Source organism: Anoplolepis gracilipes, chromosome 3 (genome assembly GCF_047496725.1).
Source record: "Anoplolepis gracilipes chromosome 3, ASM4749672v1, whole genome shotgun sequence".
Classification (NCBI taxonomy): domain Eukaryota; kingdom Metazoa; phylum Arthropoda; class Insecta; order Hymenoptera; family Formicidae; genus Anoplolepis; species Anoplolepis gracilipes.
In genome coordinates this window covers 15,468,581-15,494,626 of record NC_132972.1, presented here as the reverse complement: position 1 = coordinate 15,494,626, position 26,046 = coordinate 15,468,581, and the positions used below count along the sequence as shown (strand labels likewise).

General features: G+C 34.5%; 1 protein-coding gene across 11 annotated transcripts in view; it reads right to left on the bottom strand.

Annotated features, from left to right (window-relative positions):
- LOC140663666 (disks large 1 tumor suppressor protein-like) overlaps positions 1-26,046 on the bottom strand; it is a 337,014-nt gene that overhangs the window by 188,514 nt on the left and 122,454 nt on the right. For 9 of the 11 annotated variants that reach the window (XM_072888001.1, XM_072887999.1, XM_072887997.1 and 6 more), the window contains one exon: positions 6,395-6,499. The exons of 1 other annotated variant lie outside the window; for it this stretch is intronic. In XM_072888001.1, the coding sequence (XP_072744102.1) occupies positions 6,395-6,499 (105 nt within the window). Of the gene's footprint in view, positions 1-216; positions 476-6,394; positions 6,500-26,046 lie in introns of those variants that run through there. One more of the 11 variants, XM_072888008.1, reaches the window with a different exon arrangement.

The window sequence follows — 26,046 nt, the reverse complement described above, 5'->3', positions numbered from 1 at the left end:
TAAATATTAATATAAGAGTCCTACGTCAAAATATCATAAAAAAGCACTTTCCGATATATTGATATGGCAATCATTAGATATTAACTTGTAATATTAAAACGCAGTCACGCACAGAGTACCTTCTTGTTAAGTTTTATAATTAATTTTCTTCATATTTATTCCGCTGCAAAAAAAAATCGTCTTTTTTGACACTGTAAGATTTTGTCCAAAACTTACGTGGCTCCAGCAGCATTCGCAAGCAACCCCGTCGTTCTCGGAATTACGCGAAATCGCGATATTAGCATTGCGATCATCGAGCAAAACCAATTTTGGATTGCTGTTTCGTCTCGCTCTTCGACGTTTTCGTATTTTGATCGGCACGGCGAACATGTAATCACTGAATCGACGCCTTGAGTGACATACGATCGACACCCAGTCTATCATCGTGCAAAAACAGTCCGCGCGCGATATTTTGCGAATATATATTTTTCAATGTACACTGTCTATCAAAGTCCACTCGATTTGCCGTTGCGTAAATTTCAAGCAAAATAGAAGCACTATATAACAGTTATAAAACGACAAAAAATTAAATTGAGAAATAAAACATAGTTATTCATTAGAGATGCATTTCATTAATTGGAAAATATTACGAGAAGTTTTATAGTTCGTAAAAACGCATTATCTAGTACAAATTAAATAATATTATTCCAACGTATATTTAAATGTAGATTTTTTACATTACAAGTTTAATTTTCATTTCATTAAAAAATTCTTATACTTAATTCTTGGTATTATATTTTCATACATATTGTATAAACTTAATTCTTACTTTATTACATTACTTTAAATTTTTTTTAATGCGAGGGCAGCTTTTTCTTTAACATTTAAATTTTTATTTTCAAATTTCGAGCTTGGAGATAAATTTTTATAATTTATTTAAACTACTCGTCGTTTTTGTTAAAACTACTTAAACGACGGCTTTCAATCGAGTATCACGGGCGTGCCCATCGTCGGAGAAATCGATACCAATGGCGAAGAGAACGTCGGGGATATATGTCACGAATCAAATCCTCCTTTTCTCTCGCTTCTCGTGAAAGCGTGTCATAAGTATCGGACTGTCTATATATTCCTCTCCCTCTTGTTCCACTGTGCACGCTTTTATTCCCTCAACATAGTCGCATCGACCATTATTGTCGAGTGCATTCTGCAAACGCGAATAAAGCTGCCGCAATGACGTTGTAATCGAATGTGCATTAATACCGCAAGTCAACAGGAATGTGAAAATAATATTTCAAGTGTTATTCAACGAAGCGTGTTAATTGCGTTAATTCATTAATACGCTTTTAATAAGTGATTTTTGAACAAACACCATATTATACAAAAATTATTCTTTAATCATCATACAAACAATCTTTCGAATATATTGGATCGAGTATACTTTTTCAAGTGCGAAAAAAAAAAATAATGTAATATATATAAATTATTCTTTATTCGTTATTCACCGTACAAAAATTTTTCCTTTTCAAATGCAAAAAAATAGTGTAATATAATTTTTAAAAGAATAATTTTTTTTTAAATTTTTAATCACTTATCTTTTAACATTTGGGATCTAATACCTTCCAATTCGCACATCATTTTTAGCAGTTACACTAAAATATAAAATATATTTCATGGTTTCTACATATTAAACATTCTACTGAAATGTGCATTCGTACTTTTATTGACGGAAACTTGTGCAAAAATAGGTAGGTACGTTTGGCTACGCCATATGGTCGTGTGAACGGGTTGCGAAGGAAAATTTCAGAGTGATTGAAGCGTTTACAAGCTTCCAAGAATACCAAACACCGCCGCATATTGTTTATGGAGAAACCACGCGTGCGAGAGCGAAATAGTTCAGACTTGGAGCTTCAGCAAACAATCTCCATCAACACATTCTGCTCCGTGAAAATGCATCCCTTCATAAATCCCTTGATTTGTTACATCATCCTACCATAATTTATCATGCAATATTGTTCTTTAATATTATAGTAGTTTATTGAAAAAGTGTTTTACACATGTGTGTGCATGTGTAACGCATAATTTTTTTTTCGTATTTTTAGTTTCGGAAGAAAAATGACTTTTAAAATAACGGATATTCGAATTGTTACCGAAAGAGAGAATCACGAATTTTTTTTCCTTTTTTTTTTTTTACGACAGTGTTCTAGGAAGATGGTTTCATGCTTTATTTATTTCGTCCCACATTCTCACTAAATCACCCCGTGGTAACTCTTCCAAGAAAAACATACTTTCATAAGCAAGACCGGAAGGTTATTCGTGATCACGTCAATTAATAGATCTTCTCTTCTTTTATTCTGAGAACCGGAATCTCTAACAAGCTCGACCCCTTTTCAGTGGAAATTCCCTACATGCTAATTTTCCGGCCAAATTAATGTAAATATAAATAAAAAAAACTTTCAAGTCAACAATCATTTTAATCTCGCAAATATTTGGTAGAAATGCTTTAGTTTTATAAACATAAAAAAAAAAAAAACAATTTTAAATAAATTTTCAATTTTACAAATTTTGGATACAATCACGCTATTTATATTCAAATCGATGTATTGTGCGTTCTCGTTGGATACACTTCATTCGTCACACACTTTCTTTGATGTTTTCGAAATAAAATTTAAACTCTTTTGTAAACTTTAAAAAAAAAAAAAATAAAATCTCTGATAGCGATTACGTGAAATATTTGTTAATTAGCAGTGTCCCGTTTTGAAGTAACTAAATCATTGCACTGATTCACAACCGAGTGATTTTTAGAAGTAGTCGAGAGTTTCTATCTCAGCGTGAAGAACGTCGGCGTCGCTACTGCTGTAAAAGCTACTCCGCACTGATATCAATAGCGTGTCGATGCTCCGACGAAGGTGTCGCTGTCTAATTCCGAGCACATCTTCGCGATTGGACCGCAGTCTAATGGAGGATTCTCCGAAGTGTTTGTTTCTTTGATCGAATCCAAAGTTGAGAGAATTCTAGATAATTAATTATAGCCGCACGCTATTTATGAATTCAATGAGTCGTTCCATTTATTTTAGTTTTCAACCGACAAACCGTCATTAATTTTCACGATTAAATGTCGAGTGGTTGCCGCCTTTCGTTAAATGTAATTCTCGCAGACAATAGTTGCTACAGTGTCTCTTCGGTAACATTACAGAACCTATAGTGCCCGGGATCGATGCCTGGAGAAATTGTGTCCGCGCGTAAGTTCACATCCGGCCTGATTAAACTCTCGCTTAATTAAACTTCACGTCGCAGGATCGCCGACCGACTAATTCTTGGAATCGTATTTTGACCAAACAATAATTTACAGTTTTACGCTCCGTTACATATTTTTTGTACGACGAGTTTTATTATCTCGAAAATATAAAATCGCGATTCATTATATATATATATATACCACTCATTAAATTTTACAAATTAGTCACGGTAGATCGTATCTAATAAAATCCACAAAAATAATAACCTTATATCTGATTTCGGATAAAACCATACGATATATATATATATATATATCACTGTGCGCGATATCGGCATTTTCTAACGAGTTAATTAAAGCAGCGAAAAACAATCTAGAGGTTAAATGATGATCAATAATAAATTTTTATTAATGGGTATTTCTTCTCATATGCGACGGCATATAGCATGTTTCAATCATTGACGGAAACAAACATTTTACCATAATTGATGAAACGCTCTATTCTCGGAAGTTAATCAAGTTATTATAGTCAAACGGAATACATCATAATATAACCGCTCTAAGTTAATCACGCGTGGTTCGAGCAATCGTTCGTAAACGTGTAGGTCGCAAAACGGCATCAACAATGACAGCATGCTAATTTTTGGTACAGTTTACAAATTGATACGTCGCTAATTAATCGGTGAATAACGACGAGGGCCCCAATCAATCATTGGTCAATCTTGTGACAACAAATTATGAAAGGATAACACAGGAATAAGCCGGCAAATATTTACAAGCAACACTTATAAGCGTGTGTAAAATTTATAATTTAATTTGTCGTTCCATCGATCCAGTGATTCTTCGCTGAGATTATTCCGACTTACTCGCGAACGTAACAATATATAAAATATCTTCGTGCGAGTTAGTTAACCGTCATGTACAGCCGCCTATTGCGCAAATCTTTTTATGAACTCCCATGACCATTTCATTTTGCTATTCGGATGTCCATTACGAGTACAATACTGAGGCACAATGCGGCGCCCCGCAGCTTTAGAAAACGTTGGATTTGATAGGAAGAACGTGAGGAGATAATCGACAACCGCGCGGATCGTATTCTGAAACGAAGACTTGTACAAGACGAGGCCTGCGCAATAACGAAAAGACGAAGGATGGCGGAAAATTACAGTCTGCCGTTGACGTCAAGCAAATTAATTTCTATATTTACAGTTAAACGAGATAAACCTCTTATCGCATTCGTTAGAGAAACTCAAGTAGACGAATGCTCTTTTCACGTTCAACTTTAAGTGTTGCATTAAACCCTTGAAAGCAGCAAAAAGCGGCACTTGAGTGCTTCACGGTTTGTATTAATATAAGCAGCCCATCGAAAGAACGGTAACATGAAGCGATTATAAGTTACGGAAAGATATTGCGTGTAAATCGCATTGTTAGTCTTAATGAATTAAACTTAAAAAAATCTGATCGTGTTCGTCAAAAAAATTATGCACGTTTAACATGAACCTATATTTTATAAGTGTAAGCGCGATTGTTATTATAAATTCTAATCAATGAAATTATAAAATTTTCATCGAAATACGGGGTTGTAGTAAGCACTTACAATTTTTGTCGATGATGTATACCATAAAAATATACTATTTTAATAGAATGGTTTTCCGTGTAAAGAAACCGATAAAATGAATTCATGCCAGTTTGAAAATTGTTGATATCACCGTTCAAAATACAATCCATCGAGTATTCATTGAGATTTACGTATGTACTGCGCTTATTCATCCCGATTTCCGTGAAATGGCGAGATGCGATAGATATATCAGTATTAAATCGACGCTTTTATTCCCGTGAAAATCGTTCGTTCACCGGATGCTACTCGAACAGACAAAATATGGGAGGAGCTACGACACGGCAAATAGATTTAAATGATAATAAAAATACGGTGGCCGTGAATTTTTCAGTAACGTATATGTAAATATACGCAAAATTACACACGTATGGCGAAAATAAAATTTTTTGAGATACCCATTTCATATTATACTCGCATCGCGTGTATGATATGCCTCAATATTTATATGAAACACTATATGCGCTGCTGTATTTTATTTCAAAATTCAGCTTGCAGCAAATAGAACGTACATTACATCATGTTGTATTTTCCATCGTGTAAACTAGAGAAAATACGATCACAAGGAATATATCCCGCGTGTCTCTTTCAACCGATTAGGGTCGATAGTAGGTGCTTCGTAGTAGCTATTCGACTCTTACGAGAGTTTTAGAAACCCCAGTTAGGTACTCAAAATTAAGCACGTTCCTCTAAGATGTATCTTAAAATTTATGCTTAATAAAATTATATAAGATACAAAACGCGATTCCTGTTTTTTTTTTTTTTTTTTTTCTTTACTATTCTATTCGTCAGTTGTATGAAATTTGACTTGGTAAATCTAAAATAAATCATATATGTTTGGAAGATAAAAAAAAAAAGATTAAAGAATTAAAGATTCAAATCGCAAAATATGTTGATTTACAAATGCAATCGATATAATTATTGCCATACCTCATTTGAATTTAATTTTATGATAATTAATATTTTATATAGTAAGAATGAAAAATTTCTTGAATTAAAAAAAAATTAAAGATGTATTTCTCAGGCGCTTAAAAATCGGATTATCGACAAAGTTTTAAGAATGGTTTCAGAGACTATGAGTAAATTCTAAGTCGTGTCGCCACGAATTTCTCGAGGAAGCGAGTTGGTAAACTAGATATCTTTGCTGTACATTCAACTACAGAAAACAGGTTTACCATCATGAGTTTATGAACAATCATTATCACGCTGCATTCATATGATCAATACATTTATATAAATTCTATGAGATAAAAAAAATAATTGTGCACATAATTATCAATTAATTCAAATAATTGTGATTGCTTTTTCTGGAATAGTGCTTTAGAATAAAAAAAAATCTTATATACTAAATACACGCAATACTTATGATTAATTAAATTAATAGTAAACATATAGCTTTGTTAATCGTGTTATTATTTACACTACATTATTTTACGAATCTAGTGGAACAGGTTTTAGTTTGCAGTGACAGTAACTTGTCGTGGAAGTTGTGCGAAAATGTGAATCTTTAAAACTTGTTTCAAAGATTCGCAGTTTATACTTTTGCATTTTACACGTTTACGAACCTGAATCTCATCTACATCGGTGCCTGGAACATCGGGACTGGCCGATCTGCGGCTATAAATGTTCGATAGAGTCTGGGTCAACGGCAAGACGGAGGCTGGACCATCCTGAAACGATCACATCATCTGAAAAACATACCATCGTGTCTCGTATCAACGAGAGAAACGCGCATTGCCCAACTGTTCCCGCATGGCCAGTCGAATTCCAACTCAGTTTGAGAAAAAACGTATGCTTATTCTCAACAAAAAAAAAAAAAAAAAAAAAAAAAAATTTGCAACTGTGCGAATTCGGCGTAATACGAAATATTACTCGTGATCACATAGCTGTGATATAGAATTCAAGTAATCGAAATTCTTTTTGATATTAGACATATTAATAACGCAATAACACACGTCATATCGATAAAATACTCAAAGTGTCAAGTTAACGAAATAATATAAGATAATTATAATGACAGATATTTATGACGGATAATAAGATGATAGATCTTACTCTCTAACTTTTCGGTGGTTCGACAGATTCATTTCCTTAACAAATATGTCCTAAAAATCTTGTTTCTTATTTTCACATCTGTGGATCTTGTTTTTTATTTTATTGATTATAGGAGAAAAAAAAAAAAAAAAAAAAAAAAGAGAAGAATCTATATATTGTGAATTATTCCGAAGATTCGTGTGTTGTAGCACAGCCTCTGACGTAGACTACGCTCAAACAGTAAATACTTGATAACTAGGGTATCGGGTTTTTTAGCGGAATCGATCGCAACGGCGGGATGTACGTGCGCTTCCGCTGCCTGGATGCAAGTGCAGGCAAAAGAAGGAGGAAATAAAGTCGCGGGCTGCGCAAGGTCAATTACGGCTAGGGTAGGTTGACTCGACGTTGTCACCCGAGCGGTTGTAGCTTCCCAAACGGAATTATTCATGGCGAACTTTCGATGCGCGCAGGTGCGTTTAACGTCAAGCATCGTTTTATCTCCACCGATACACGGTCCGTTCGCCGCCTTTATTAAACATGTATCGCGTGACTATCCTCCTCCAAATTCGTTTGTTCTTTCGAAACGTTTTTCCAACACGTACCGACTACGACTCACTTTTACGTGGGCTATCGTTCTTTTTTTTTTTTTTTTTTTCTACGGTGGCATCTTTTATTTATAACTATTTGGAGCGGAATAACGAAAGCCGCATTCTATTTTAAAATGTAGCACGTGAGGCACTTACAATTATTACGACAAAGGCAGGCAAAGCGCAAGAAATGTCTTAAAATGAAAAATATATCTCGACAATTTTTAATCGAGGGAGATATTGAACAATAATTAAATAGACTGTTAATTAGAGCTAGTGATACCATATATTACATTATAATATCATATCTACAAAAAAGTAATTACAAAGTAAAGACATTTATCTGAATTTCTAGTAATAAAGTTTTATAAAGTAAAAAAACAAGACGAGGGAAGGTCAGTTTTATTTTCGGTATTTTTAGATTCGTTCACGATTGACAAGCTGTGTAACGTTATTTCGACAACGTCCTGAATACGTCCAGTGATATTTCTGACATTAATGGATGTCGGGGCATTGCTGCATATACATATAATAAATAAAAATGCTGAATTTCACGCGAAAATAATGTAGCTCGTGTGCGAAGCTAAGATCTCACTTTGTAAAAATACATTAATTGTTGAGAATTCTAGTTTATTTTTAATAATTCTAGAGCTCTTGATAAATTTTAAACAAATAGTTCTGACTATTAAACTAAAAAAATTAATCGGAACAACAGACTGCATCTAACTTTGTTCGGCCGACGATTTTTTTTTGCATTCTTACTAGATTTTAAGCACTTGAAAGATTTATAGCAGTTTTATAAAAAAAATCTATGCATAAAAATTATTAGAATATTAATTAAATAATTTATATGGCCCGAGGTACCAGACATGTAAGCATCGAAGTGAGATTTCGCAAGTGATATTTCGATAGGTCTATCGGCTTTAAATTTCGCATTATTTTGTATTATTCTGAAATCGCTTTTAATTTCTAGAGTTCTATGCATACAAATTAGAATATTTATTTAACAAATTAGATTACCCGAAGCGTAGGACGAATAACATCAAAAATCTCATTTATTAACACGAAATTTAAAACGGATAGATCTACCGAGACACAACCATCGGCTTATACGGTTTAACGATCTAATTTCTGTAATATTCTAATTATTTTTTATCCATAAAAATTTCGCTAGAAATTAAAACTGATTGCAGAATAACACAAAATCTTATTTAAAGCCGATAGATCTATCGAAATACGACCTGCGTCACACGATACTTTTAGCGGTCTAATTTGTTTAATAAATCTAATAATTAATCTGATTAATAATTAAAGATATTATATATTTATATAATAATAAATATTAGTTATAACTTAATTATTAAATCTAATTCGGATATATTGTAATAATTATTATAATTAATTTAATTAATAATTAAAAATGTATATACATTAAATATTAATTATAAATTAATAATTAAATTTAATTGTTTAATCATTTTAATCTAGAATAATAACTCTAAATATTTAATTTTTACATCATGAAACATTTTGTACAACTATTTAGTAGAACTCTCAAGCTCTTAAAATCTTGAAAAAAAATACTAAAAAAAATCATCGGAAGACAAAATGAGACGTACTGTAGACTTGAAATCTCAGTCTGTCTCTCCCGCCATTTTTTACTTAATGACCAAAACTATTTGTTTAATTTCTCAATAACTCAATAGCTATAATTAAAAATAAAGCGAGAACGCTCAAATATTAATAAATTTCCATAAAGTAAGACGTCAGCTTCATACATCTAAATAAAATTGCGCGAAATACGCTACGCAATGACCGTGACAAAAAAGTTAATCCTGCGATTAAAACGTAGTAAATTACCTCTCGATTACTTCGCGAAAGCCCGATGCCATCCCAGGCCTGCTAATCCTCTCCTAATATTTTGTCGATGCAGCTTCAAAAGCACTCACAAAACACTCGCGCGGTCATTTACACATTTACGACACTCCCAATAAGATTCACCTAAAATCCACACTCTAAATTCCGCTTTAAATTCGATACTCTCGACACACTCGTTCGAAATCCGCTATATGCAACAACATGGTAAATGATTTCTACGGTCGCCTAGGAATATCGAAAGACGTACTTAAATATCGCGATCGCGCAGGCTAATAGACGTACTGAAATAATCACCCGTTATTCAAATCGGCACTCTCACGTCCCTCGACACTGATTCGCGCGGGAAAACTCACTTTTACGACCGATAATAAGATGCGAGAAACCTAGACGAACATTCTCACATTAACGTAAACGAGACGGTAAAAATTTACGACTGAGTTCGTGGACCGGCGGACTGGCGATATATAAGTACTTCAGCTCGAGCAAGCAGCAATGAAATCTTTGCTCTGATTGGTCTAGCGCCTACAGCGCTCACGTAGAACGCAGCGATAGGCCGGCTGGATTGAACGATAGAAGACAAAGAGAGAAAATCTTTCCCTCAACTTTGTCGTCGCTCGCCGAAAAAGATGTTACGAACTGTGATCCCTGTAGCGTGTAGAAGGGAAGGCCACCACATCCAAGCTACGTCCTGTGTATGTGTGAAACACGTATTCCACATGTACACGACGTTAGCTTGGTGGCATGGTAACTATCTTCTGTCCTTTACCCACGGCACTATCTCTCCTTTATCCGTGGCACTATCTATCCTTTATCCACGGCACCGCTCGCCGGCGAGCGCGTCTCTTCTAGGAAAAAACCTGAAGCTTAAGAAACGCAGATAAGAAAGCGAGATTTGAGCGACGAGTTAAATCATTTCTAGAAATATATATATATATATATTAGAGTTGAATGCGTTATACATGTGTACGTACATATATTGTTTAATGCTATTGTTTCGTCATATAAACTAATCGAGAGAGATTACAAAAACGTTGCTCGAGCCTCACTTTTCTTCGTTTATAACGTGAACATTTTTTTTTATCACGGCTCTTTTTGTCTCTCGACGACGCGTTTCACGCGTTCTCTCTCGCATTTATACTTATCTATTTATCTATCCTCACATAATTATCAGTCACATCGCATTAGATAATTCTCTTTATATTCGTATATATAATTCGCTACAAGACTCAAGATAGAATTTATTTACAATTTTATTTTTATGTTCTACATCTCCCTCTCTCCCTCTCTCTCTCTCTCTCTCTCTCTCTCTCTCTCTCTCTCTCTCTCAATGTGTATATGAATATATGTGTATCCTGATTATGTATGCTATTTTATATATATTATAGGTATTATATATATATATATATATATTTTCTGGTGTATTTTATAAAACAAACATATTTAAAATGCACACATACGCATTGCACGCGTAAAAATAGAGGGAGAAAAAAATATATAAATAGAGAGAAACATAGACATAAAATTGTAAATAGACTTCTACCTTGAGTTTTGTAATGAATTGTATGTGTACAAATAAAGATAATTATTCAATGTGATGTGACTAACACAGTTACGCAAATAAACTAAACAAGTATAAATAATAGGTAAGTATAAATGCAAGAGAGAACAGGCGTGAAACGCATCGTCGAAACAGGGGAAGAAAACTTTGCATAAACAAAGATAAGGAAATGATGCTGGAGCAACGCTTTTGTGATCTCGATCAGTTTACATGAAGCGATAGAGTTAAACGATATACACATGTGCACATATAATTCATCTCTAATATATGTATAATTCGAGGAATTATTGGACTCGCTCAAACTTCACTTTCTTATCTATATTTCTTATGCCCCGGGTTTGTTTCTTAGAAGATACGTCACTGACTGGCCGAAACGTTCTCTCCGCTTACTCCCTATCATCCGATCCAACCGGCCTATCGTTGCGTTTGATTTTATCGGTCGAAAGAATGAATTTCGTGCGCGAACGAATATTGGAAGTGAAAGACGAATGATCGTTTCAATATACAACGTAGGTTGCATGTATCAATAAATGTCGTAATATATATCACAATCGGGAGTGTCGTGGAAAATGTCGCGCGATCGTTACATTCGAATAATTGATATGTTCACGACCGTAATTAAGCGCGAATATATTTTGTGAGTGCTTTTTTGAAGATCAACAAAGGATAAGGAGAGGATGAGCAGGCCTGGGAATGGCATCGGTATTCGTTGGAGCAATCAAGTAATTTATTACGTATTATTCGCTTTATAATTAATTGTTTTTTTGTCGCGGTTATTCGCATAGCACATTTCATTTTTGTATGAAACTGGTGTCTCATTTTGTCAAAAACTTGTCAATTTTAAAAAGTTGCCTTGATTTTTAATAGTTTTAGTATATTCTTAAATATTAAACAAATAGAAACTATTATTAAAAGAAATGACCCGGGAAAAAATGGCTCGGAACAATTTGAGACGCTAGGTTCATCCTCCAATAATTTTTTTCTTGTCAGATTTTAAGCATATGAGAATATTACGATAATTCTACAAAAAATTTTACATGTGTAAAAATTATTAGGATAGAAATTAGTTAAATTAATTTATATCATCCGAAACATCGAAACATATAAGAAAAAAGACGCTGGTCATATTTTAATAATATAATATATTATAATAATATATATATTTAATAATTCTGTAGATTTAAAATAAAATTTTATATTATGCTGCAATCACTTTTAATTTTTAGAAAGAGTTCTGTGCGTAAAAATTATTCGAATATTTATTAAATTAGATTACCCGAAACGTCAAATGTATAAGTATCGAGACGATAGTATTTCGATAGTTCCATCGACTTTAACAAGTGAAATTTTGTGTCAATAAATGAGATTTTGTGTTATACATTCAGCATTTTGGATGGTCTAATTTCTTTAATAAATATTGTAATAATTTTTACACATAGAAGCCTCTCTAGAAATTAAAAGTGATTGCGGAATAACTCGAAATTTTTAGTCGATAAAATTATCGAAATACGATCATCTCAGTAGCTTGGTATTTAATTTATTTAATTAATATTCTAATAATTTTTGCGCTTTTTAGAACTTTTTGTAGAACTCTCAAGCGTTTAAAATCTGGAAACAGTACTAAAAAAAAAATCATCGGCGGACAAAGTGAGAGGCAGCGCGAACTCTGGGGTCTCAGTTTGTCTCGAGCCATTTTTTTCTTTATTTAATGGCCAAAACTATTTGTATAATGTATAATTTATCAAAAACTTTAAAACTATTAAAAATAAAGTCAGACACTTTCAATAATTAATGAATTTCCAAGAAGAGACACCAGCTTTACACACATCCGTGGCTCATATTCTACCTCTTAAAGATAGGACGCGTATCGGATAAAATTGAAAAATAAAGTAGCTTGCACTAATATTTTATGCTTTCTCTCTCTTTCTCTCAGATGCATTCTGGTACGTCACGGTGTATACATTTCTCCCGACGCGAGTAGTTTTACTTTGCTGAGCGAGAATATACCATTTCGCTATCGCACGTTCGTGCGATACCGGCAATCTAAGCACTCTCTTTGGGCGCATCAAATGTCGCGTATATATCCATCATATATCTCTCAATATTTAAAAAACATCGTAACATAACTCTTACGACGGCTCTCTACTCTTAAAATGTCGTACGTATGTAATACGACGCTTTTACCTTAGTTCCCTAATATAATATTTTTATCTCGTTTCTTTTATTCGCCATATATTCGTGAGTCAACTTTTGAGTAGACACATATTATAGTTGTTCCTGCAAAAAATAACTATCCTAAATACTATGTCTTTTTTAACGAACTTAAAATTTCAGCGTAAAATTGATTTTACGGACATGATATCTTCTCGTGATATCGTATTTCCATTGTAATAAAAGTTTTTCTCTATTTGGGGATCCTCACGATTATTTCTCGGATCTCTTGTAACCGGATTAATTTGTTGTTGCCTCGAGTAATGAGAAAATAGGTTGCCGGATTCGCACCAGCCTAGGCAGAGAGATCGCGCATAACTTTCGAAACCGCACTTTCCCGTTTACGGCCCGAAATTCGTATCTGCCTCGCGGAAGCAACCTTATCCAGATTAATCAATAAACGCATGTGGATGTTCACAGTTATATTCGTAATTTCGCGACTGACAATGAATTATATAATGTGCGTAAACGATAATGCGTGAGCGTGCTCGATTACTCGCAGGCTACTGAACGCTTTGATTTTATAACGTCGCAATGTTACGCAATGTAACGTAACATACCGATAATAGAGAATAATCCTTGGGCGATGCATTCCACAACCGAATGACTGAATGGTATCGCACTTTAGTCGATTTGATGAGAATCTATACCGTTGATCATTATCGCTGATCATATTCTGGAAACTACCGCTAAAAGCTAAGCGTGTTTGGCCAAATTCGATACACGAATAATGGTGAGATGGATATTTCAGCAAGAATTAGCGCCAGTATTTATCTCGACGTAATAAATCCTGAACAGAGTATCTCGCAAATGTCACGTTTAATATTATGTCATTTCAAACCCTGAAATCAAAGAATGACATGCTTGGAAATTTTTTTCAAAAAGGTCATCGATCGTATATAACTGCGGGGATGTTCTTGAAATTTATTTACATCCATCTCGTATATATTTATTAATTTTTTTTTTGCATGGTGCACGGAAGCGTTTATTTGCGGCGCAACTATTTACGTGATTTACATTGGGTATTGGATCTCGTAAGGTAGTGTTTGAGCGGCCGATAGGCCGCCACGGTGCAAACGTATGTCACGTCTGACCATGACGCGACCATAACTACTGGTGGCCTCGACATGTCCAGCTACGACCAGGCGACAACTGCGTGACAACAGTTGATGCGAACTGACGGGGTGCATTTACGTGCGGATTATTCCGACACTCTTCACATAAACGTCCACATGATATGCAATTAAAACGCTGCGCATCAAGTATTGTGATGAATATTGGCGTTGAGAGAATTTGCGAGGTGAACATAAAATTCAGCATGACGAAGATTTAGAATAGTCCAATAAATTCAACACGTTTATACGCGTGCCGTTATTCGTTTCGGATCTATCAGAGACACCGTTTAGATATCAATTAATATACGCAATATTAGATTTGCCGATGTAAAAGCAGTTGCGATTAATCGCTATAAAAATTAATTACCAATATAAATAGTAAAATTGGTTACGAGTGTGTAATGATCTCGTGTCACAGCGCGCAATGGAATTATGATTTAGCTATGGCCCGTTCGTTCATTTATTCATTCGCAATTCACAGGTTATTAATCGATCAGCCAACAAATCGCCTTTGTGAAAATAATTACGGTCAGACAGCAGTTTCACTCACACATATGTACTCGTGAAAATCATCCTACTTTCTTCTAAAATTAATAGAATAGTTTATTGTTCGAACTTCAATAATAAATCCTTAACTCATTCTATTGAAACAGTTGTATCTTTTATTAATTTTATTATGTAATTATACGTTAAATTAATAATATGTATATATTTTATTAGTTATTAGATATGCAGGAGAGAACCTATCAAAATATTGAAATGGTTTAATTTAATCAAAATGCGTGTGCTGTATGAAACCAAAAGTAAAAACAACTCGTGATTTAAACTAAAATTATATATTATATATTATCAAAATTATATATCTTTTCCTCCAAAAATTATAAAAGTATCTAGAAATATTTCTAATTTTTTTCCATTTGAATTTTTTCAAATATCTTTCATTCTTGAAAAATTGCACTGCTAATTAAAGAAAATCTAAGAATTTGCGAATTAACTTCTAGTTCAGTAACCATAACTCTGTGTGTGTGTGTGTTTGGGAACAACTTTAATAATAAATAATTGACTTTAAATAAAATTAGTACGTAGAAATGATGTAGATACAATTACGTTGTTGGAGAATATATCGAATATATTTTGATGGCAAACAATCAAGTTCACGAGTGTACGATTAAACAATTTTTGCGAATTCGCGGAAAAGTATAGTTCGATAGCGTGCAAGATTACACAACACGATTGGAACGGTAACTGCTGGCACCTCTCGTTGTTGAATTCGATCGCCTCGGTTCGACCACAAAGCGACAATGGTATCCATTCGCCTTGCCAATACCACGCCGAAAACATCCGCAGAGCCGGCGCGACGCGGAGATGAGAGAACGCGACACTTGGACGCGTTTCCAATAATCCACTATCGTTGATTTCACGTCGCCGACGTGTGGAACACCCTCGAAACTTCGTGCGATTCTGCAGTGCCATAACGCGTGCAAAGTTTCCATACTAACGCTACGTGTATCTATTGCACGTAAAGTCCCCTAATCATACGCGGAGAACGTGATAAGAGAGTTTACATTTTAGATTGCTCGTGTGTGCAATTTAAGAGGAATATGCGAAAGATAATATTTAAGAAGAAATACAAAAAAAAAAAAAAAATAAATATGACGTAAGAAAGTAATTAATTGATATCTTTAGAAGAATATTTTTTGCGGTTTAATATATCCTACGATTATGTTTATACACACCATGATCGAATGTAGAAAAAAATTCACGAAGCCATGTGAAGCATGGACCTCTCCCTTCAAATCCGCACTCCCTTCAAGTCAGCGCTTTCTACAACAGAATATCGTAGTTGTTTTCACGCAAGAGGGAAGAAAATAGATACTTCCGGCCTACGCATTGCAGATTCGAAGCACGTATTCTATCCCTGTGAGGCAATATATATGTGTGTGTGTGTGTGTGTATATATATATATATATGTGTTATTGCAAGATATACATATATATATATCGATAACTTGGAAACTTTACTCGACAACTTCCGGCAGTCACGTGAAAGCACCACGAGTGCATGTTGTTTCGACCCAGCTTTGTCTTCCCGGATATCAATAACGCAGATTCCCGACACCCGCGCTCTTATCGTTCTCGACGTTGCTGCAGGCGCGTGGATTATCGTCGCTCATAGAATTTTAAAGCGAACACAAATACGCGTATCCTTAAAAAAAAGAAAAAAAAAAAAAAGAAAAAAAAAAGAAAAACAAATAATCAACTTATTTTATATTTTCTGCTTCTCTTTTACTAACAAGGAGAACAACTTGAAAGAATAATATTACTGTAAACGAGTTGTATATCTTATATCTTTCCCATAATTTTATAAAATATTTGCGTGTAATTTAATCAAGTTATAATAGTGTTTTTTGAAAATTTTTCTCATTAAAAGTGTACTAGATTCAATGTTCTAAGTTAAGTACTTTCAATAAATTAGAAAAACGTTATTTTTGCCAACTAATGTATTTCCAAAGCGATTCCAACTTTGATTTAGCAAACGAGTTTTCCGCAAAGTTTCTCTGACGTGTAATTCGAGGAAGAGGGTGAGGGTCGTCGCAATAAAAAAAAAAGTTTAGATTTCCTGATATTTTTAATTGTATCAAATATTTACAACGTATGCACAAAAGCAATCGTTCAAGTTATACCGTGTGTGTTTTCCAATTCCATGCTCCAAAAATAATAGCCGAGTTACCGCCGAGATATTTTTTAAATTTTTTATTTCAGAGAGAAATATTCGCACGACTAGTTTCATCAATTTTTGCACTTGGAAAAGAATAACGGACACATGTGTTCTCTATACAGTGAGCAAAAGTAATTTACGTTACCGTATTTCAAATAATGAACATCTTATAAGTGGTATTAAAAGAAAGCAAGAGATGTGAGACAATATCAATTCAATTTCGTAGCGCGAAATTCTTACAACTTTGTAATTTTTGCTTAATGAAAAGAAAACATTCGTTTTGAGAGGACAAAAGTTTACTCTAAAATATTTTTCTTTCATGTTTGAAAAAAATTAAATCTAATAGAATATTATCTTTCTTTTTATTCGTTTGCCGAAACTATATATAAGAAAAATATCTTCAAAATTCGTTTTATAATTGCCTATTCTCGAGATAATTTTTTATATCAAACAGTCTGAAACAGTCTAGGATCAAATCTTTTTCAGGCGTATCGTTACGTAATGTCGAATTATTCAACTTAAAATACTTTTCGAGATTCTCGACGAAAAATTCGTTCATTAGACAACTCAACGGAAGTTGTTCGTTTTCTACAGAGTTCGATTTCTATACGTTCTACTATCGTGAAGATTTCACGTCATTACCGTTATGGTGAGATGAAGGTTTATATTTGCCAATCTGGAATGAAAAGCGGATTGGAAAGCTTTCAGAGCCGAGGTCCACTCTTTCACAAAAGCTTATCGCTTTTTCTCGATTGTTTGCAAAATAATTTGTTTGTATTTTTATATGTATATGTATTTACATTTTCATGGATGATTCTTTTGGAGCATGTTAATTTTCACTAAAAAAAAATATTTTATTAAAGTTAAACGTAGATCGATTAACATAGTTGTTAGATACAGTTGTTAGATCTGAAAAACTCAAATATATTTCCGATACTTCATGATGGCCTTTAATAAATAATAATTAAAGTATCGATTTAAATAAGTTCACACATTAAAAGCATAGAGAAATATAAATATGATAAGATAGAATAATGTAGATAAAATATATAATAAGCTAAAATTTTGAATATTGATTTTTTTCATTCTTCCTTTCAACTGCTGATGTTATCGGTGCTAGATAAATAATGATAATACACAGATAATAGTTTCCATAAAATGGCCATAAATGGACTCGCAAACATTTCGATTATCTAATACAAAAACGATCGCTGGAATGGGATTCTTGGTGCACCTCTGTGTGTTTTCCGGACGTAACTCGACTATCGTACGACCACATTCGCTTCCCGAGGCGATGACACGTCGATAGTACACGACTTCACACACCGGCGGGCACGTGGATACCGTCTCGTTGAAACTAATTTTGTTGGATAGCACCGGGGGGTTATCGCGCAGTGTCGATGACGCCTCTTAGAAGGGCAGTAACAGTTTTATCGCAAGATGAAAGGACAACGTTCCAGAAACTAGCTGGAATGAAATATCGTTTCTCTACCGCAAAGTCCTGCGATTCAGGGACGTCGTAATATCGGGATATTGCTCCATTCGTATCATCGCTATTTATTTAACTGTTCCTCAGGATGGCAGAACGGAATTACACGTAAGCGTCTCGTCGATCAAATCTCTTATACGTTCGCCCTCGTGGATCGTATCCGCATTTAAATTGATGGGGAATTTTTATGATCCCAATGAGAATATTACGCTCAATGGCTATCATAATTCTAAGATATTTCTTGCCTGAGGTATTCAAGGAAAAATATCATTTTTTAAGCTGCTAATTTTTAACCTGTAAACTTTTTGAAGAAATGTCAATAAAATTGTATATTTGTCAATACAAATAAGCAGTCTCTTTGTAGGAGCTAATTTTTATTTTTCCTAAAGAAAACGATATTTTTCAGACAGAACAATTTACACAAATAGAAGGAAATAAAATCCAGAAAATATTTTAATTAAAGCAGAACAAATAATACGACAACAAAATCTCGTTAGCGTACAGTGAATGGTGGAACGGTAACAGAGTCAATCAGAGATCGATACAGAGATTTGAATTTCACACGCGCTATTCATTACAGAAAATAGATCGCGCTCTTTTTACGAGCCTCGTATTATTCGAATACCTTTGATAAGCCGTAAAAGGAGATTCGACCGTGTTAAGGATATCCCGCAGTGCTTAATAATAATGCGATAACAAGGCACGGAAACCTTGGGAAAGTCACGAGAAACGAGAGAGTGCGAATGAACACGGGAGGAAGAAAGATAAGAAAGAGGAAGGGAGTTAAGGGCCCCCATTGAATATGGGGCTTAATAAAAGCACGCATAAATATCGGGAGGTCTAATACCGTCGCGCCCGGCAACCAGCTGGTGGCTGATAATGAGGTCGTTATTTTACGGAATATATATATATGTTACACTCTCCTCCCCCGCTCCTTTACCCCTCACACCGCGCCATCCCTCTCCCCTCTGCTACTTTTCTCCCCTAAGTCGCCGTAATAACTCCCCACCGGCAATGGAGTGCCATCCCTTTTCACGTTGCGTTCCTTCACCGTCGACGCCCTTAATGATATATGCAGCTACCTTGTTATAATTATGTTTTCGTGGGACGCGCTGTTATCCTCGCGCTCGAGCCACTATTCGGGGTGAAGCAAAATAATGCGCACGTGAAAAATGGAAACGCTCGAATGCAACAATTTTGGAGATTGCCGGTTAAAAACGTACGAAGCGACGAAACAGCTTGTTCCTCCGCGAGATATAGTAATGTGAAACACAAAGAGTACATTTTAGCAAAAATATATCGCGCTGGATGAATTTCGTCTCTCAAAGGCAAATTAAACTCTGCTTTTAACTCGAAATTAATTCTCGACCTATCTGTCACAGTGTTTTGCTTCAGATCTGTAGGTGACAGGTTCAGCAAGATAAATTCTGTACTTTAAATTGAAGTATTTTCTATGTGAATTTATAAAGATATTTACCCAAAAAAAAAGAAACGGTTTTTAAAATATTATCAAGATTAATATCTTAACATACATCATTGAAAATATTATAAAGTGATGTTAGTTTAACGAGCGAATTTTAGTAAGTTTTGGAATACATTTACTCATCAGAGATTTCTCCAGTAACATATCAATGTTTCCATATATTATATTGATATATTTTTAGCGAAAGAGATATCTCCAAGTACATAAATTTGAAAGTAATATTATAACAAATCATATATTGCAATAAATTGACAGTAACAGTAACATTTCCTATATATTATAGTTTGAAATAAACTCTGATATATTTTTGTTACGTATAAATTTTAATAAAATTTTACTTAAAACAAAAAAGTGAATAATTCACATATATAAAAAGATTTATTTTACGTACTAAAAGAAAATTTATTTCCAATTTTTCGATAATTAGAATCAAAATATCATTTTTTTACATCATAAAAAATATTGTATTATATGTAATAGTTTTGCAAGAAATATTAGAAAGAGTGACGAATATTAATGATTAATATTAACGAGCAAAATCGAATTGCCATGAGGTCTCTCGTCGCAGTGTTCGACTTTCCTCTTAATGATACTTCCTTGTCTCGTATACTAATTACGTGCTTAGAGCATAATCCTGTGCTCTTTGCGCGAGAGAACAAGAATATATATCATGCTAGAAATTCTCGCATAATACTTGAACAATGAAATTCTGAAAGCTGATGTAAGTAGCAATAATTATAAGAATCAAAAATTCCTTACATTATAATTTTTAGTTTATCTAATCAAATTACCACATTTTTATGTATTATAATAAAATCATATAATCTGAAAGACAAGATTTTAAAACATAAATATGTAAAATTATCTACTATGATTATATAATTAAAGAGAGTACGTAACGATCTTTATCATATGATTAAAGTTAACAGAAATATTTTGTAATTTCGCTAGGTAAATTTTAAGAAAGTAAATGCTCGTATTTTGTATTTTCAGCCATACCTAACTCTCAATGGGAGCAGTAATCAAAAATCTCTTGCTTATATAATTAGCAATATGAACTTTTATGATTGTCGAATTTACTACAGGTGCTTCAGTCCTAAACTATATTCTAGAAGTGTCTACGTATTTCTGTTTTATTCGAAATATTACATCTATATATCCAAAGACGTAGTCCTTAATCGGAAACAATGCACTTACATTCTCGTCATTTAACCGGGATAGAAGCGACCAATTCAATGTAACCCGCCACGGAGGGCCATGTAATTAACTCCGAGCACTGAATTCCGTAACACCCGGGACATTGATCTAGATTACAATTGTCGGCGCACTAAGCTTCATTCACACAGTGAGACCGGTATTACGGACGACTTGATATATACTGTACTGATTGGCAATGCCGAAGTAAAGCTCGTATTTACGATTTACAGCTCTCTGTTTATCTGCCATTGAGACGATCATAAGGAGACATCTAATCCTACCGTTGGATTGTTTCGTGCAATCTCCACGCAAGCTACGGATATGCCGACAGTTTTGCTGATTATCTCACCTGAAGATCTGGAATACCCTGGTATTCCATTGTTCTTAATGCGATATCAATGTCAAGCGTATAACACGAGTGTTTCTGCTGTCGTTTTTGCGATAGCACTACTGTTGCAGAAATTTATTGTAATTTTTTTATAATTAATATTCTCACTTGTAATGCGCCAAAGATAAAATATATTTCATAATATCGAAAAATAATGTACGGTACTTCATACGTGCGCTTTTAACTTGACAATTCTCTGAACATGAATAGGATCAAGTTGCGTAACCGCGAAAATGAGAAAAAAAAGCGCATGATTTTGTCGTGACGCGACTGAAATGCATTTTAGCGATCACGAGGTTGCCCGCTAGTCGGATTACAATACCTTTTTCCAAAGTGGCAGTGGGACACGACAGGTTTATAGGTCCATCGATCGAACAGGCAACCGCCGCCCGGCGGCTGTAATATAGGCCGGAGATTTAGGACGTCAAGCTTTACTACACCTCCACTGTGCAATACAGGGTGTGACTGAAAATACCCGGTATAGAGACGAAAATTTACTTTCTCGAAATTCACCTGGTTGATAGTGAAAAATTACAGTAAATATTCTTGTTAACTTTTGTCATGTGGCAAATATCTTTGTCCTTTTTTTATGCGTACACACATATACATGCAGTAGATGACTTGCTTTACAAGCTTTTGTAATTTCCTGCATTTTTGCTGTTTTATTAAAAAATTTTTGACATAGTTATTAAAGGTATCCTAATAATTTTGCTTCTTGATCTTAGTAATAAATTTTATATTACGAATTAAATCTACAATTAAACAAATTAAATACAACTCGAAAAATAAGTAATCACCGATATGTGTATATAATGTAGAAAAAAATAGGTAGAATATTTTTTATGTTTGTGTTTGAAACTTCATCTTCTATTATTAACAAGAAATTGATACTGATGCGGAATTTTATAAGAGTTAATTGTAGCATACTTCTCGACAGGGAACATCTGAACAATGTTAATTTACGGGACGTTCGGATATGACTTCCGATCATTAATAGTGAATAAAGAAACAAATTGCTCCCCCCCCCCTCTCTCTCTCTCTCTCTCTCTCTCTCTCTCTCTTTGTATATTTCTCTTTCTCTCTCTGTTGGAATATTACGCCGCGTGAAGTACACGATATCGCGATAAAGTTCCCGATGACAAGCTCTTCGGGGCTCTGCCGAGCTCCTGTCACATCACCCGTCCTCGTCCGCAAGCTTTGTAAGCTGATGAAAGGAAGTCACGCACCGGCACGTGACCGGATATAGCCGAGCTTCGGCGAAGTGCATTGTTAACACCAGCTCGTGCTTGTTTTGCAGCGTCCGGTCTCAAAGCGGGATGTAACTCCCGGCGCCATGGCGCGTTCCCCTCCCCTCCCCCCCCCATCCTTCCCCTCGCGTATGTCGAGTTTCATCCCTGCGTCCGTGTGTGCTCGCACGCTTCCGCGTCGCGGTTATGCAGCCGTGCAAGCTCACGTCAAAAGGCTGATCGGACGATCGAGCCAATAAATGTTTCGTAACTTCAAGCGTTATATGGTTTCCTAACTGGCGGCATGCAATCCGGGGTGCATCGCGGTTTGTAAATAGCATTTAACTTCCCCACAGCTGTCTTCAGCTAGCCTTTGATAGCGAAAACAGAACATCCTGCACATTGCGCGCGTTCTCGCGAACAAGAAACTTTTGAACGTGAATGCACGAGTGACATTACGTGAATGCAATATAATATAATGTAATATGATTTAAACAATATATGATGGATAAACAAAATTGATGTTGTAAACTGTCCGAGCAAATCTTTGAAAAACCATGAATGAATATATATTACACAATTATAAAAAACAATTTGTTTTGCAATATTTTTTTATTATTTCTGAAAAGTATCTTAAATCTGATGATTAATATATTTCCGCAAAATTGTTATTAATTATTTTGTGAAATGAATGATTCGCATTTGTGTGATAATTTCGTAAATATAATCATATCTAAAAAAATGGACCTGGAAAATTTCTTCGACTCATTAATCGCGATCGAACATTCGTACTTTTCGCAAATACGTGTGTACAATGTGCTCGAGAAGTGCCAATTGGACCGTTGTTCAATTTCGAAAATCCATTCGCTATCTGTGTTATCAGCGAGAGTGGAAGGCAACGATAGGATGGAACTACTGAATTCTAATAATCATTTTTAGTGATAGTACTATAACCGATTGTAAACGGAATTTAGCGTGAAAAATTATTATAGACACACTTTCGACAAAATTGTAAATACAACCCACGAACAATTTCACACAAAATTGAGAGAGTGATTTGATTTATAATACATAAAATTAAAATACATAACTATAATGCATAATTTCATAATGAATTTTTTTATGCTGTCTTAACAACTGCGAAATGATGATGCCGTTGAGTGCGACAGCGCGAAATCAGTTGTGTTTAGAACAGAGGTTCTCAAAGTGGGCGATATCGCCCCCCAAGGGGCGTTGAAGTGATTTAGGGGGACGGTAGTAACCTCCGTTGCAATTGGGGGGCGTTAAATAAAAATAAGAGGCAGTGAAAGCATGAAGTAAAAAGAGAAGATAAGAAAACTTTGAAAAACTGTTTGTATGTTTTATATGTTTGTGTGTATTGTATAATATAAAATTAAATGTTGTAGTAATTATTTTATTTTCCAAGTATATGTATAAAATATCGGTATATTGCTAACGAAACTCGAACAATGAAGAAAACATTATTCTTATTTTATTTTAATTTTTATTTTAATATTATCCTTCATTATTTTAGTTATTTTATTTTTTTTATTTTAATAATATCTTTCTTAATTTTCTGTGCTTTGGTTGGAGAACATAAAAGTGTATAAAATCCATAGATAGTTTTCCTTTTTAATATAATGTAAGTTACATGCGAGAGACTAATGCAAATGTTATTATGATTGATTTTAATCAATAATTTTATAATTTCAAGCTCCAAGGTGTTTTACGCACACAACATTTTTTTTTTACTCTATGTTGTATGCTATAAGATAGCTAGGAATATAGGCGCCTATATAACCAACACAAATTTATCACTGCATTTTTTTATTTGTTCGCTTAAAGAAAGTAGATTTTTCAGAGGGGCTGAATAATTTTTTTTCTGAAAAGGGGAGGGAGCGATAGGCCCAAAATAAATTTGAGAACCTCTGGTTTAGAACAAGGAACATAAACACAGTCAATCTGTGCGTCACAAGTCGTAAAGCTAATGGCATATCCGAGTGAGTCGCACATATCTCGACATGTGTCGACATATTCAAAGATATTAAATCTAGTGCGAATGATCGTGGACGCATATGCGTTTCGCGTACGTGTCTGTACGGTGCAGCAGTCGTATCGAATGCAGCGGGACGTTGAAATACGTGATTCTGCGTTGCGATTAAACCACGCGAATATCTGATATTCATTGCAATAGCAGGCCGAAATATTTTTGGAGACAAGTGGCGCGAAAAGACAGTGAAATACGAGCCGCGCAACTATGTCGCTGAATTGCGAGGTTTCGATATATCATGCCGACCACTCGCAACGCAACGCTGCTCCTGTATATTTTGGCCGCAATTTAATAACGTGCCCTACGCGCGAGGTGCGACAGATCGATATTAAACGCGGCGTTTTGCTTCGCGGGTTTTAGGACTGCCGAGAAGTCGCTTTATCATAGACCATGAATTCATTACAGTCGCAGAACAGAAAATGGTTATTAAATGCACGCGGCAGGAATCGAGTAGTAAACTGCTAAATACTTGACCGAGGCGTCAGCAGTGTTTGTTGTGTAAAAAATTAAAAACCATGATAATACATTTTAGCAAAAACATATAAAAAAAATATATATAGATATATGCACATATTAATCAATATAATTTTACAAATAGGAAAACGCGTCAATGTTGGTGTAATTTATATGGCAATATTTCTTTTTATCTCATTTATATAAACATTGCATATACATTCTATATCGCGTGTGATTTGCACGGAATATTTTTTTTATCTCATTTATATAAACATTGCATATACATTCTATATCGCGTGTGATTTGCACGGGATGCGATTTTTTTTACCCGGATAAAAAAAATCGCATCAATTTTTAAAGATTAATCAAATCAAATCGAAAGATGAAATCGTTAAATTAAAAAAATTACGATTGATTAATCTGTTGTTGGAGTTTGTCCCAAAGAAAGTTTTATCAAACTTGTAGCTCTTCTCCTTAAACGACAATCAAAGTAAGCGCGGTTTCAATCACGAAATTCTGCAGAATTTGTGGCCGAAGTCTGCCGGACGTCGGATAACGAGATTGGCTGACCGTGAGCGTGTTCACAGTTTGGAACGGCGGTTAGCATCAACGACGCGGACTTCAAAGCGGAACAAATCCCTTGGAAGTTTCTGCAGAAACCTATTGAACTGCGGCGCAGTTATGCATGAGAGCACGGGACGACTCCCTGCTTTTTGTGCACGAATAATAATGAAACAATTTAACTACGATTAACGCGATCAATCGGATGACTTGCTTTTTCGTCGTGAGATGTGTTACTCCTTAACAATATGTATTAATCCTTTTCT